Genomic DNA, 14,751 nt, shown 5'->3' with positions numbered 1-14,751 from the left:
AAAGAGAGCGAGAGAGAAAGGAAAAAAGACAAAAAAAAAAACAAATAAAATAAAAAACACTGATCCTTAAGCGCTCTTCCAAACTGTATGGAACAGTGGCTATTTTCCAAATAGATGAAGATGGTAAATGATAGCAAGACGAAGAAGAGTACTCTGATAAAGATCTCTATTTTAGAAAAGTTGACTTATTTATTTATGTGGAATCCTCACAGATCCGCTGGCTTCCATCTGGTTTCACCCTCCTCTCTGCTGGTGCCAGGTCCTCTCTCCAGCTTTGTTTGCAGAGGAGTGGGTGGTACGGAACCGGGCATTGAAATATTGCTCTTAACCCTGAAGGGGAGGAAGAGCAGTTGGGGAGCCTGCAAGTGCCTGAGTGTATTTTTTATGGGAGGAGGTCTCTGTGGGTCGTGCGCACAGGCTGAGAGGCTTGGCATATGCTGCTGTTTTTATGGCACTGCAGACTCGCACCGCGCTCCCCCACGGCATCTGCTTGGACGGCTGCGCGTGTGCGCACGTTTGCGTGCACGAGCTTTATGAGGAGGGAGGGGTGAGAGAGAGAAGAGTAGTGGTGGTGGGGAGGCATTCCCCCTTTTGCCCCGCACCGGGCTTTGTTTCACCATTTCCAGCTTGAGGGGGTGGTATCCGTGGAAACGGATTTGAATTTCAAGCCAATTTAGGGCTGGAGAGAGAGAAACAAGGGGGTGGGTGGGTGGCTGAGTGAGTGGGGCCAGAGCCAACAGCATTTCCAGGAATTACTCGAGGTAGACATACTACATTCAAGGACCTTCATTTACCAAATGTCCAAAACATTATATGTGATGTTGTGTTACTGCAGGAGAGCAGTTAGCACTGATTAAACCAATGCCGTTGGCTGAAATGAAGCTAAACAGATATAAATAAATACTAGACACACACGGTCAATAATGTAAAAGAAAAAAAAAAAAAAGGCCTCATAAATAATTTCTTTCCAGAAATTTTCACAGAATTTTTTATTCTACAGAAGTTTGGTCCTTATAAATATGCATTATATACAAAATAACATTATAAAACATATAAAGAGCAGTGTGTCATATTTAAATTAAAACTCTGGAAATACTCATTTAAAAAAAATTACATTATTGGTTCTGTACTTTTGAAATTCATTATAGGCAGGCAGTGGTGTGACAGTCTTTTTCTTCTCGTTTTGAGTCTCTTGTTTTCAGTTGCATTAAAAAGAACAACAACAAAAAAAAAAAACCCCAACACCTTTTTTCTATGCGCAAACTTTTCCCTTTCTCTTGGATCGTGCTGGCACTGCACTGACTGTTGTGCTCCTGTGGTTTTCTCTTCAAATCTCTGTTGATTTTCAAAGTATTTTTTTCCCCCATTGTTTTTGTTTATTTATTTTGGTAGTGCAAATCGATCCAAGGACAGACAGGGGCACACAACTGAGCATTCAAACCCCGTTTTTTTAAGGCTTCTAGTGAATTTGGGCTGCATACGATCTTCACCCTTGCGCATGACGTGTCCACCCCCCCCAAATTTCTTTTTTTCTTTTTTCCACGTGATTGACGGCTGAAGATTAGTTTCAGACATTCAGAACTCAGCGGTGGTGAGGTTGGATTGTGACACGGGGTGAGTTCACTCGTCTAGACCCTGAGTCTTGCATAGCAGGCGAAGCTGGCTGGAAAGAAGGAGAAAGGTGGGGGGGCGGATTTGGAGTGGTCAAATCTTTAGGCACCTTTTCTTTTTTACTGATTGGTTGGCTGTCAAAGTCATCATGATTATCACACAAGGCCAGGTTAGATACACAGGGCGACAATCCACCCTTTATCTCTCTCTTTTTTTTTTTACTGTCCAGGATGGCCAAGGTTAGAAGTTTAATAATTTCACTGATGCTGTCGTCACACCTCGTGCAGTCAGTCTATTTTTTTTGCCAGTCCATTTAACCATTGTCGCGACTGAGAGAGGTCCTTCACTGTACATGTGTTGCATACAAACACTCGGTCAAAGTTTTTCAATTCTGTCCTTTTTTTTGTTGTTTTTGTTTTTCTTTCCTTTTTGCAGAGCAGACTTTTCTGCCCTCTCCAGTTCTCAAGTGTTCCAGAGCAGCAGTGAACATCTAAAATGATCTCCAGTCTCTTCTCAGCATTTGTAAACAATCCAGAATATTACATTCTGCCTTGATTGTGTCTCCCTCGTTCCCTTGCCTTCTGACACTCACAGTTTATACCTGTGGGATAAAAGAGAGAAAAAAATGGAGTTACACCAAATAATTTGAACAACATAAAAACAGCAAATTAAAAACAGTTTCCAAGCACTCCTTTAGCTCAAACGCACCGGTATCACTGTTATGTTTTGCTTGGAAGTAAACATCCTAAAAATTCCACTAAAAGCCACAGCACTAAAACATAGCACCTTTGAGACCGAGCAGAGCCAAACATGTGCGAGAAATCATTATAGGTTCTCACTTTAGGTCATCATATGGCCAAGATAAAGTGTAGCTAGCATAATTTATAGAAACCAATAATGCGTGTGATTGCGTTTCCCCCCAGCTTAGGTCAGAATACCAAAAAAACAGGGAAAAACAGCAAGTCTCATCTTCTCCTATGAATGTTGGTGTACTAGTGAGGAATCGTGCTCTTGAGACAACCTAATGGATGTCAAATAGAGGATCTAAGGCAATGCTGATGAAGATGTGATTTTATTTCATTTCATTTATTTATTTATTTGCCTTACCTCAGTCGCTATGACGCATTCCCTCCTCTCTTCCGCTATAACAAATACCGACTGGTACATGGAGTCTCTCGAGGAGCATATTGTAGATATTCTACACTCTGGCTTTTCGCTGCAAAACACAAATCACACTTTGTGTTAACGCAAACTAGAAGCACATGGCAGAACTATGCGTTAGGTGTATACACATGCGGCGAAGCAGCAAAGAAGAGTACATAGCTAAGCACTTGTTCAATATAAACTCTGTGGATGAAGAGCAATGTATGGTTGGGGGCCCACTGTTGGGTGCAAATGACGATTACATGACAGAGGCTTCTCATACATAACAGTCATTTCTACTCAGCAGAGCCCTGTATATATACACACTATCTATGTGAGTGGAATAAATAGTTCTTTAACAGACATTATCGCAGCCAAGACGAGAGTATAAAGACATGCAAAGATGTTTTCTCTTACCTGTACACTCTACTCAAAGGCATTTTATCATCTAAACCCTTGTCATAAAGAAGACTTTTATCCTCTTGTGACTTTTCGTCCTTGAACTCCTTTGATTTCGAGTTGTAAGGGTCCAAGTGATAGTTTTTATGAATAAAGTTTGATTTCTCTGAGTCACAGTCTACTTCCAGGCTCATTTTCTGGTTGGTGTTTTTGAGTTGGGACACTGGGATCAGGTTATCCCTCTGACTGCTGGACAAGTTGTTCATAGTCTCTGATTCTCTTCGCTGCCTCTGGGCTTGCCTGTGGATGTGCCTCAAGGCCAAGACCACCATGCACAGCACCACCAGTAGTGCCACCAGCCCAACAGCCAGAGAAACCGCCGCCCACTGGAAACCATCTTTGTTCTCTCCGGTGGTCACAGGAGAGGTGACGGCGAAATATTCGCATTGGGGTCCAGTGAATCCAGCGGGGCAGCTGCAAGTTGCTGGAGACTTGCCCGGCCCACCTCCCCCACTGCAAGTACCCCCATTGAGGCAGGCCCGAAGGGAACACTCGTTCAGGATCCGGTCGCAGTTTCGCCCTCCGTAGCCGGCAGGACAGATGCAGGTGTAGTCGTTGATTCGGTCCTGGCAGGTGCCTCCATTAAGGCAGGGGTTTCCAGCACACTCGTTGATGTTGATTTCGCAGCGCTGGCCGGTAAACCCTGCGCGGCAGCTGCACACACGGATGCCACCATGGAGCTGACACAGACCTCCTATGAAAAAAAGAGAAAGCGGATGTAGATCATAAGCATCAACGAATACAGGTTCGGAGGAAACTCAGAAGCTACCATTAGCAAACAGAGTGAGAGACGTTTCGACACTGAGGCATTTCAAAATCAAAGACAGAGGACACAATCTCCGTAATCCCTCCCGCGAGGCTGCTTGAGTTCACACATTTCCACTGAATCCACAGTGTGACCGCAGTGCTGCATATTGTTCTCCCAGCGCAGAACAATCCCAGAGCCCTCTGTGTTTACATGAGGACAGAAATTGAACTGCGCTGGATATTTGTCCCCTTTCATCAACAACCACAGCAAGCTGTGGTGACATTTACAAGCTGCTGCTCGAAGCTGCTGAGTGTTTACATGGAGGACAATAGACACCAAGTTCCCACCAATTCCTGTTGTTCCAGTGGCAGGAATTGGAGTGGGGGGGGAAAGGGAAGTTCAGAAAAAAAAAAGGGGGGGGGCAAAGAGGAAAGGAAGACTGTACCATTAGCGCAGGGAAGCGACGTGCACTTGTCCACTTTCTTCTCGCAGTTGAGCCCGGTGTAGCCTCTGGGACACTCGCACATGTAGCTGCGCCCGTTGTCCTTTTCCTTACATTTCCCCTTGTGGAAGCAGGGAGAGTCGGCACAGGTCAGCAGGCTGTGCTCACAGTGGGAACCCTCAAAGCCCTGGGGACAGGTGCACATGTAGCCGCTCTCCAGATTCTTGAGAAATGGAAATAAAAACAAGTCAGTGAGTAAGTATGATCAGCAGCGAATGTTGAAACCTAAAGGTGGGCATGCACCGCTCAGTTTCCTACTTACTGTGCATGTCCCCCCATTCCTGCAGGGGTTGCTGTCACACTCCTTCATCTCCAGCTCACATTTGACCCCCGTGAAGCCTGGCAAGCATGTACACGTATAGCTTCCCTGGCCAGTGTTCATGCAAGTGGCGCCATTCAAGCAGGGATGGTGATGGGTGCAGAAGTTCAGGTCTAGATTGGGGGAGAGAGGAGAAGAGTGTTTGTTTACAGGGTGTCTGCAGGAGACACACACACACACAACCTATCTACCCCCGGATGTGTAGAAAGCTATGAATAGAACACTTCAGAGGAAACCTAATTTACTAATGCTTTCAAGTTAATTCAAATGAAAACAGGGTGCAAGTAATATGAGAGCATCTTTTTAAAAAGGAATAGCAGCAGTGAGCCAAGTTGTCTGGCGTACCTTGGTCACATAATAGGCCTCCCCAGCCCTCCTGACAGTTACACTGCCACGGCAGCTGGCAGGTACCGTGCTTGCAGGCCGGGTACTTCCTGCACTCGTCACAGAACGTGCCCTGCCAGCCATCTCTGCATCTGAAAAATTAAAACAAAAACGAAAGACATTTAAAACATTAGTCTTTGTTTTTTTTTCTCATGCTAAAAGTGTTGTGATTGCAGTCTTAAGCCATCAAATAACTCAGATTAAATATCCCTGTAACAGATTAATTGGATGTTAATATTAAGAAATCGGTTAACATCAGTAACTGCGTCATACCACAGTTGGACACAATCATTAGATGATTAATTAATGCATCACAGAAATCTGAAAAAAACAAACAAACAAACTTTCACTTGGCTAAAAGTGAGATCTTGTAGTAGTAAAACCTTGTTAGTTCATCGCTCATCACTCAGTGAAAGTGCACTTTATTTGTACAGGTAGGTTATGCAATGTATGTACAGCATGTGTAGACGTTAATGCTAAGAGTGGGGCTGGAAGCGGGGATCTTTATTGTGTTTAAAGATTACTAATTATAATATAATAATACCCAAGCAAAAATATTTTTTAAAGATTAAGATGCTTCCTAAAGGTTCCTAAGATCGTGGGACTTAAGATGCTCTTTTAAAGGTTAAAACATTTTTCTGTTACTTAGTGCGCAGAGACATGGGAGCAGCTTTACTGGTATCTAAAGGATTTAACCTTAATCTGGAATGGTTTTAGTGGTGGGAACGGTGGATTTGTGCCTAAAAAGAGGGCAAAAATAAAAAATCAGGAGGAATTTCTCACAGCGAGTGGGTGAGTGTGTGTGTGTGAATTATCCACGCTGGTGAGTGAGATAGGGCAGTGACAAGGAGGGAACATGGGAAGCTGGAGAACTCAGTGGGTGATGCTGTGAAGAGAGGGCGCGGACCGAAACGCTGACGTGAACTTCAGCCTCACTTAATGAATCATATGGAAATATTTCAGCTCATGTGGATCCTCGGATGATAAAAGTGCTTTTGTTGCACATAAACTGGGAGGCAGCTGAGTGAAGAAGTTGAGTGAAAAACAACCCAGGCCTTCCACATGAAAGGAGCTGACGCTGTGCCCATATGTGTTCCTTTCCTAACAGCCAACACATATTTCAACACTTGCAATTATTAATACTTACACACACTCGCCAGGTTTGGTGCAGTTTCCATTCCTCTCGCTGCAACCCTCCAGACAGATAGCTACAAGCAGAAAGAAGAGAGAGAAAAAAAATGAAACTTACAGTAAGGGTGCTGCTCTTTTACTGTTCTTTGCCTGTTGTCCACCTGTTCCTCCTGACACAATACATCAGGTGTGACAATTTCAAATTTTCCATACTGTTAAAAATAAACCATAAGCTAAAATGTCACACAAGCCCCTTGCACTGCCATTAGGCACACAACAACCAAGGCTTTCCTTGAAATAGCCAACTGTAAGCTCTGTATATTAAAGTACACGGGGCCTTGGTGAGGCTCAACTTTCCTCAGAAGCCTCCATTTGATCTAAACCTGTCCGCCACACCCACAGCTGCCACTGGGTGGGTCGTTTGTGTGTGTGTGTGTGGGTGAGAGTTTGTTTGTCCTGTTTTAAGTGTACCGGTCATGACACTGATTCGCCGGGGCAACATATCAGGCGACTGACAGTAAGCGGCCGGTTTAGTCCAGAACAGATGCTCGCTCTCAATAGCAGACAGCTGTCACTATTGTTGTTTGTGGTCTGCCAGAACCATATTTGCAGCTGCCACTACCGCGCGCCCAACAATGGAAGGGGACTAAACATCGGTGGCGCGTGGCGGATAATAATGCTGCGATTAACCTTGGCGCGTGCAGTCGCCTGGGCTCCTTCTATCAATGCCCGCGCGCACCCCCTCGCGCCCTCCCCTCTCTCCTGCAGATTAAGTTACCGGGCACGCGCTTTCTGAAGGTACAGTAGTAAACAGAAATTAACAGCTCTTCCTTTAACTTACCTGGACAGAAACGGCAGGTAAATGTTCGCTAATACGCGTAGATTTAGCTTAAGTTAGCCAGCCATTTGTGTCACGTGACTACTACTACTACCACTGTGCGCAAGTGTCCACAGTGTGTGTTTCTGCATTAATGTGTTTGCTACTAAGCTCCTTCAAACTCTACACTATGGCCCCGAACGGCCGGGCTTGTTAAAATTTATGTATGGGAGCGTGTGAGCGAGAAGGCAAATTATGGCCTCTGAAAGATGCCCAATCTGTCTTTCTCATGTATATTTTCTGTAGTCAGTGGCGATTGATGTGTGTGTAATTGCAACACGTGAGCCCATCTGGTTAGAATTTGGCGCCACAGTCAAAATAGCACATGCCAATTTCTCTTTCACCGCCAAGTGACATGGATGACAGATCCGCTGTCACCCGTGTGGCCACATATCCAGCACATGGTAACTATTACTCTCACGGTGCCTCCTTCCAATCTACTCTTTGATTAATTTGTTTTGGTGAAAGGGGGCCCTTGGTATTGTGGAGCCAAATGGCATCGAGCCTCCTCATAGGCTCATTCAGAACTTTCCAAATCTTGGGAGTGCTGGTGCACGATCTGGCCAAGTGGGTTTGCACAAGTATAATGTGCCTGTTGTCGTGCTAAGCCTGCCCCCGCCAAGAAAACCCATATTCAATGAGTACCCACAAACCCACCAATTGCACGTCAGAATTACATGATTACAAATTATATGAAGCAAACAGCTATGAAAAATGCATTCCACACCAAAATTGCCTATGAGACTTGCCAGATATCATGAGGTCATGTCTAGTTATAGCACTCAAACATCCTGTGGCCTTGAGGATGATGACCTATGGGTTACACAACTCACATACTAGCAACAGCTGATATCAAACTTGTGCATTTCTCTCTATAGGCAGAAACCATTATAATGATTATGAAGAGCAAAGGACGATGTACAGAAACAGATTCATCAGAGTATTGGACAGTTAACCACTTTAAGGTAAGGCCTGTCCACCAAATCCTGCAGAACACTATCCAAAAACTCATTACAATCAGATTGAGTTGAAGCAACTACAGACTGTGATCACCAAGAATAGACTACTGATAGCAAGTGAGCCAGACAGTTGTAAAACATAAAGATTATGTAGCTGGTTGCTTACGTTCTTCGCAGTATTTCCCCTTCCAGCCGGGCAGACAGGATAGCTGTCCATCACGGGTGCAGGTGTAGTGGCCGAATCGGTCATCCCTGGGCGTGCACTTTTTGGAACAACTTTCTCCGTAGTAACTTTCATTGCAGATGAATCGGTACGAATACTTCAGCTCTGTCTGCACATCGGCCAGTGTATCCTGAGACCAGTCAGTTCCTACACCAAGTTGTCTTTGGATGGTAAAGAGGCTAATCAAAGCGTCTTGGTTGTTGGTTTCTGAAAAAAGATGAAGAAAAAGAAAAAAGAGGGGAAGGAAGAGGAAGTCAGAACTAATGGAGGAAGTTTAGAGTTTAAACCTGCCCATGTCCTGGATTGATTATGGTTTTATGTCACTTATGCATCATAAATGGCTTGCGAGGTCAAAAGTCATCCACTTTTGCTTTAATAATCTGCCCAGTGCCAAGCTGCATCCCTTATCAAATCCCATACAGCTTAGATGAAAGATAAACTCAGGTTGAAATTTCCTCTTTCTTTCCGTCAGCAAAAACATTCCCAGGCCCAGTCCCCTCTTCCAAAGGGCAGAACAGAGTAAGGTGTAAAATACAGGAAGATGTAGTCAGGGGCTTTTGGCAAGCACTGAGTATTCTCACCAAAGCCCACAGCTCTTTCCCACGCCAAAAATAAACTAGAGGAAGTTCAATTGTATTGGGTATAAGAATGAAAAAGGTGTTCTGAAGTTCATAACAAAGGCATGAATAGGCGTGAAAATTGTCTGAAATGATGAACAATTAACAGGAGGTGGAGGGGGAACACTTCAGTGACTAAACTGCATTTAATAGCCCAATTTATTTTCTGCTTTCGTGCATGTTAAGTGTGCAAAAATTGTAAACCGACTGGAGTGTGTTAAACCTACAGACAGAGCTCCCTCCTGTGGTAAAAAAGGCTGCACTTACCTACAGGTAGGTTTCCATAAGGTGAATGCCAGGCTTCAATTATTAATGAAAAGGACCCCTAAAGAGAAAACATATGCCGTTAATACATGCTACAAAGACTATAGCCATTAAAAAAAGAGTGCTCGCAATTTAGACGAGAGCCAAAATCTTGCTTATTTTTGTATTTCATAGGCTCCTGCTAATTGAGAAGAGAAATTCAAATCAGACTTAAGACTGCACGAGGAAATATGTGTCACAGTGATCACGAGAGCCTTTCTGGATTTTGAAATGAACGACATGGCAGCAGTCCAATCTGTTAGTCGAAAGAGTATTACCTAATGATATGGATTAGACTATCTGACCAATAATCGGTGCGCTCCCAAAATGCATAGCAGTTCCCCGAAAACAACATAATAGCAATCGCTGTAGTGAAACAAATAAAGTGGATGTGCTGCTCCACGCCCTTACCGGCCAGCCAAAGTTGAAGGGTATTTGAATCGGTGTAGGTAAAGTGCCACTGTCCTTGGCGCTGAAAGAGTTTGTCCCCAGCACTGGTGTCATTGTACTTCCAAAGATGCAGTCACCTGGAGAGACCACAGCCTGATAGTTCTTCAAGCAAATTCTAAAATAAGTCCTGCAGTTGGGTTTGCATGCATCTCCGTTTGCAAGCAGACCTTTGTGGTTTTTAAATTCGTGGAGATCCAGCTCAAAAACTCCGGATCCAAATACCTAAAAGAGAAGGAAATATTATTTAAGAAAACGTCGTGCAGCTACATGAAGCTTATTCTGTTATTTAAAAAAAAGAGGGGGGGAAAAATTAAACAGTCGGCTCTCCATCTGGTTTCGCCGAGGTCTCAGGACCACCAAGGAGATGTACATCCTCTTTCATACCTGTGATATTAACGTGGTGCTAAATGCGATGGTAAAGGTGAACCAGGCTGCCATCCTTCTTGTTTCTCCAGGGCAGCCGCGTCACCAGCCACTCACGCAGCAAAACCTTCTTATTCCGAAGTATTGACGCCGAGGTAAACAAATAGGGTATTAAAAAAACCCCTTCCACGAAACACTATAAATCCTCCACTCCCGATTAGTCCTCAATAGCTCCTTGTTGCCGTGCGTCAAAAGCGTCCAGAGGAAGCGTTTCCAATCTCCAAGTTATCCAAAGGTGAGGGAAGACCAATATCCACAGCTGTGTCTCACTCCGTCAGCAGGCGTCCTCTCCTTGCATGATATTGTACTCCACAATGGTCAACTCCTCTGTGTGCGCGCGGCTCAGACCTTGTTTTGGTGCTCAAGTCGGTGCGTCAGTGCGCCACGGACGTTCATCACTCGTCTTATTACTACTGAATGAACCCTAGTGTGTCTCCTCCCAGATATATAGACTACCACTGCGCTGCTCATTACATAAACTGCCACTCACCCAACTGGCACCGCCCACTTTACATATTCAACCCCCTTCTCTTTCCACCCCAACAATTATCCAGATTTAATACCCACTGGCAGAGAGATGACTGACCACCATGGATACCGGGCGATTATTAACAAGCCCCCAACATCTGCTGACTTATTTTTAGCGCACAATATGCGGGGCGCACATTTAGACATTTTTTTTTTTTGCACAATGAGAGGGGACAGCGCAGGAGAGCCGAAACTTCGAGAATGGAGAGCAGAAATTCAATTACTGTCCTACTCTCCTTGTACCTTCCTTAACCCCCGGTTCCACTCAATTGCACGCCTAATTAGCCCTTACTGCAGCACTGGAGCCTCGCACACTTGGGCTATCCTTCCAGGACCCTCCGCTCTCTGTGGGGTCACATGTGCGCCTCCCTCGGGATGTAAGACAAACAATGAAAGCAGAAATGCGATTACAGGGGGGGGCAATCTTTTGAGTTGTTTTTGAGTTTTCAGAATGTTACTTTTTTTCAGACTAAACCCAGAAGCACAAGAGCCAATATCTTACAACTCCCAAACCCAAATGATCCCACTAAAACGCACGCTTGCTTTAATTTAGAAAACGGCCTTTGCTCAGCTCCAATAAAAAAATGTATTTTACGCACACCCACCTACATTTCGTATTATGTTTCCATTCTGTTTTTTCTCCTTTCTTAACATCTTATTCTAGTTGTGTTTAATGTTGCAGCGCGTGCGCCCCTTCATGCCCACCCAAGTATTTTTACGGTTAATGGCAGCGTGCCTCCTATTGTTGCGGCGCGTGTCCCTCTCTCGCCCTCATGCGGGTGTACAGGACTGGGGGACATAACTATTCAGCTGTATGCAAATGAGCTCTCTCTCTCTCTCTCTCTCGCTCTCTGTGATACCCTACAAACACACACGGAGAGACTGCGCGCGGTTTCACCCGCGTGCGTAAAACTGATTTATTCTCCACGCGGCCTTTTACATCTAATAGGAATCTGAGTCCCGCATTTTCGAGATAAAATATTTGATTTGATGGCCTGAAATTGGCAGCGGTGATGCGTCCAACTATTAAACTGACAATTTGTCTTATCTTAAATCCGTTTGACGCAAATAATAAATAAATAACCTCCAGGTTTACCCACTAAGGATGACGTAGACGCCAGTGTAATGCACAAAGAATGTCAATCACATAAAATTTATACATTTTATTTATTGAATTTGCATTGAAAAGACTTCCGGGGGATATTTAAAAGAAAAAGAATCCCTATTTGAATTTTTGGAACCCACTCTTTACCTCAGTTTCCCCCCTCATATCCATTGGCTGTTTTTTGATTAATCTCATCGGTTGTATTTGTTGTTCGATCGCCCGTGTCTCTCTCATTTACCATCTGGTGGGAGACTGGCAGTCCGACGCACCGTTTTTCTATCGTCTGTTCGCGGAGGGCACGAGCCAGTTTTCTCCAACCTGTTCATCTAAATTCTGTTTGGCATCATGTGAGCGTTTGTTAAGAGGAAACTACAGTAATAGTGTAATAAAATGACTTCCTACGTGAACGCTGGGGATATGACAAAACTTGTTGCTGTGCAGCAACACCATTTGCCCACGTGAGGAGGAGGCTTCTGGAAAATATGATAATCAGGTTGTTGAAGACAAAACACTGAATACTGTAGTCAGTGCTGAGCATATGAACTGTGCACTCCTCCATCAACTCTGTTATTTTTCCCCCGTTTTTTTCTTGTAGGTGTGCATGCTATGCTTATGAAAAGGGAACAAATGTGTCCAAGTACATGTGACTAGAGTCTGATTAATCTTAAAATCTTAGTCACCTAGAATCAACAAAAGCTGCTTTCCCCCCCTCCTAAAAGTGTATATTTATGACTTAACGGATGATGACACGCTCAAATAGTCTGTGATTTTCCCTTGACCTCGGCACGATCTCAAAGTGTTTGCATTTCATCTGTTGTTTCTGTGCACTGCTGAGAGTGAAAATGGAGAGCATCTATATTTATTCAGTGTTTATATGAGGGAGACACGATGGATTGGTTGAATGCTTGTCATATTGACACACCTGTTGTGTCTCCAGTGGGTCCACAGAGACACAATGGCATTGGCTTGACTGAGCCATATGCCGTGCAGCTCTCTCCCCCCCCCCCCCCCCCTTTTTTTTTTTACTCTCAGATGCTAATTCTGTAACTTGTTGACACTGCGATGTTGATGACTCTTTCTGATTTAATGAGGTGTTTTTAAACAGAATCTGTGTGTGCGCTCTATAGGAGCTGCACCCATTTATTCATTTTATGCATTTTGAGGTGGTTCAGGATTACTGATCCACATTAGCACATCAGTTTTTCTGCCAATAATGGTTTCTAATCATCTTCAATATTCCCCCGCTTATCTGCTTTATGGCCCTATGTCTCCAGTCCAGCTAAAATGTCACCACCATAAAAAGTGTGACAGTTGCAGTTTAACAGGTGAGTGCAGCTGATAACACAAAACTGTCTTTACTATGAAGACAATGCCATATGGGCTTTGTTTTTTTTTCATAAAGCTGAACTAAACCAAACAGCTTTGCTTTTTTTATACAACACTGTTAATGTCGGCAATATCAGACCCTTTCTTTTATTATAGTGCTTGCACAAGATAGCAGATATTACACTTTTATATACTTGCAGATGGCCTATTCATGCTTACTTACTGATTATATTTGGTAAAAGTTGAAAACTCTTTAAAGGGAAAGCATTGAAGCTGTAAAGCATGGTAAGCAAAAATCGAAACACGTCGCACGATGTCTGCAGTCAGAAACATTTCCAGTAGAGGATCTGAGATAGAGTTAAGCCGCTGTCATCAAATGCTCTCTGTGGTTTTATTTATAACATGCGTTGCTGAAAAACCATTGTATTCTTGAGCTCTTATGCAATGCCAGGCAGCAACTGGAGCCCACAACAAGCCAACTGCTTTGGTGCAGCTCATTCTTAAGCTATTTGGACCCATTCTCTAAACCACAAGCTGGGACCCTGCATTTATTAAGATGTTGCATCAAAGCTCTCTGCTTTCCAGCAACACAGCAGGATCTGACTGACCAGGCTTCAGTTCATGCTGTAGCCTTCATCCGAGCGCTTTGATGTTTGGATGTGTGTGTGTCTGTGTCTACGAGCTTGTATGTGGGTGTCGTGGAAGCTGAAGAAAGCGTACAAGCTCATGTCTCCTCTGCTTCCTCTTGCGTCCCTCTACTCCACAGCGAGCAAACCCCCCTCGTGGGTTTTGCTGGTGCGCTTCAGATCGTTCCGCGATGCTTTCCTGGCTGTTTGTGGATTTGAGGAACGCTGCGGAGAAAACCGCGTTTCCTGTTCTCACCATTCTGGACAATTCTCATGAATAATTGTGATCTGACATGGAAGTGTAAACAGGTTGATCGGTCAGAGAGCGGCCAAGAAAATATCTATTGTTGTCAGTGGAATGTGAAGAATGCTGTATTAATGGAGCAAGCAAGATGATGTCAGTCTCTCCATTTATCACATGAGTAATCTGAAAACGAAGGGCAAGCTCTATAGTATAGGCGCATCTGTAATGATACTTGAAACTTGGAAATATGAGAAGACAGATATTTTTCTAATATGCTGCTCCTTTGTCACTCTTTGTCAAATTAATTTATACAGTTTTATTTGCCACACATGGCTTAACATACAGAAGGCTATTAAAGTTTTTAGGGCCACAGATCTCTTACAAGGGAGTTACAAGTATGCACACTGCCATTTGTACTACCTTGAAACTATTTATATTTTAAACTTTTTGTGGGTTGATGGAGTGGGTTTAAACTTCAATGGGTGCTAATCTAACAAAAATATAGACTTAACTAAATTGACATAATATAATTTTTTTATGACAGGAATCTGCTTCTTTGTTCAACCAGACCATAACAGCAATTTTAACTCCGGTCGTACATTTTTGGAGTTATCTTTGAAGTAGAATAGTTTAGATAACAAAGTGGAATCGGAAATCTCTTCTGCTTCTTTCTTTTTTCTTAATGGAAAAATCTGATTTTCATTTCCAGGTTAACTTCTGTGAACAAGATGTAAAGTCATCAAGTGTCCACTTTTACTGTTTTAGACCACAGA

General features: G+C 43.7%; 1 protein-coding gene across 1 annotated transcript; it reads right to left on the bottom strand.

The window, feature by feature from the left end:
- Window positions 1–1,533: 1,533 nt before the first annotated feature.
- dll4 (delta-like 4 (Drosophila)) lies at window positions 1,534–10,573 on the bottom strand. The gene is made up of 11 exons (XM_040017437.1): window positions 10,111–10,573; window positions 9,688–9,948; window positions 9,241–9,298; window positions 8,300–8,563; window positions 6,314–6,374; window positions 5,128–5,258; window positions 4,726–4,895; window positions 4,407–4,626; window positions 3,172–3,907; window positions 2,719–2,827; window positions 1,534–2,212 (listed from the first exon to the last, which is right to left on the bottom strand). The coding sequence occupies exons 1-11, from the start codon at window positions 10,162–10,164 to the stop codon at window positions 2,207–2,209; spliced, it is 2,070 nt and encodes a 689-aa protein (XP_039873371.1). The 5' UTR covers window positions 10,165–10,573; the 3' UTR covers window positions 1,534–2,206.
- Between the last annotated feature and the right edge of the window lie 4,178 nt (window positions 10,574–14,751).

This window comes from Simochromis diagramma, unplaced genomic scaffold (assembly GCF_900408965.1).
Source record: "Simochromis diagramma unplaced genomic scaffold, fSimDia1.1 OVJJ01000802.1, whole genome shotgun sequence".
Lineage (NCBI taxonomy): Eukaryota > Metazoa > Chordata > Actinopteri > Cichliformes > Cichlidae > Simochromis > Simochromis diagramma.
Note: the sequence above shows the minus strand (reverse complement) of the source record. Positions and strands in the feature narration are given on the sequence as shown.

What these genes read in the sequence shown, in the direction of transcription:
- dll4 (XM_040017437.1), bottom strand. Translation starts at nt 10,164, where the DNA reads ATGGCAGCCTGGTTCACCTTTACCATCGCATTTAGCACCACGTTAATA. An exon ending in ACCAAACCTGGCGAGTGTGT is followed by an intron (nt 5,259 to 6,313) that starts GTAAGTATTAAT and finishes TTAATTTTTCAG; the next exon opens with ATGCAGAGATGGCTGGCAGG. An exon ending in CCTTTGAGTAGAGTGTACAG is followed by an intron (nt 2,828 to 3,171) that starts GTAAGAGAAAAC and finishes TGTGTTTTGCAG; the next exon opens with CGAAAAGCCAGAGTGTAGAA.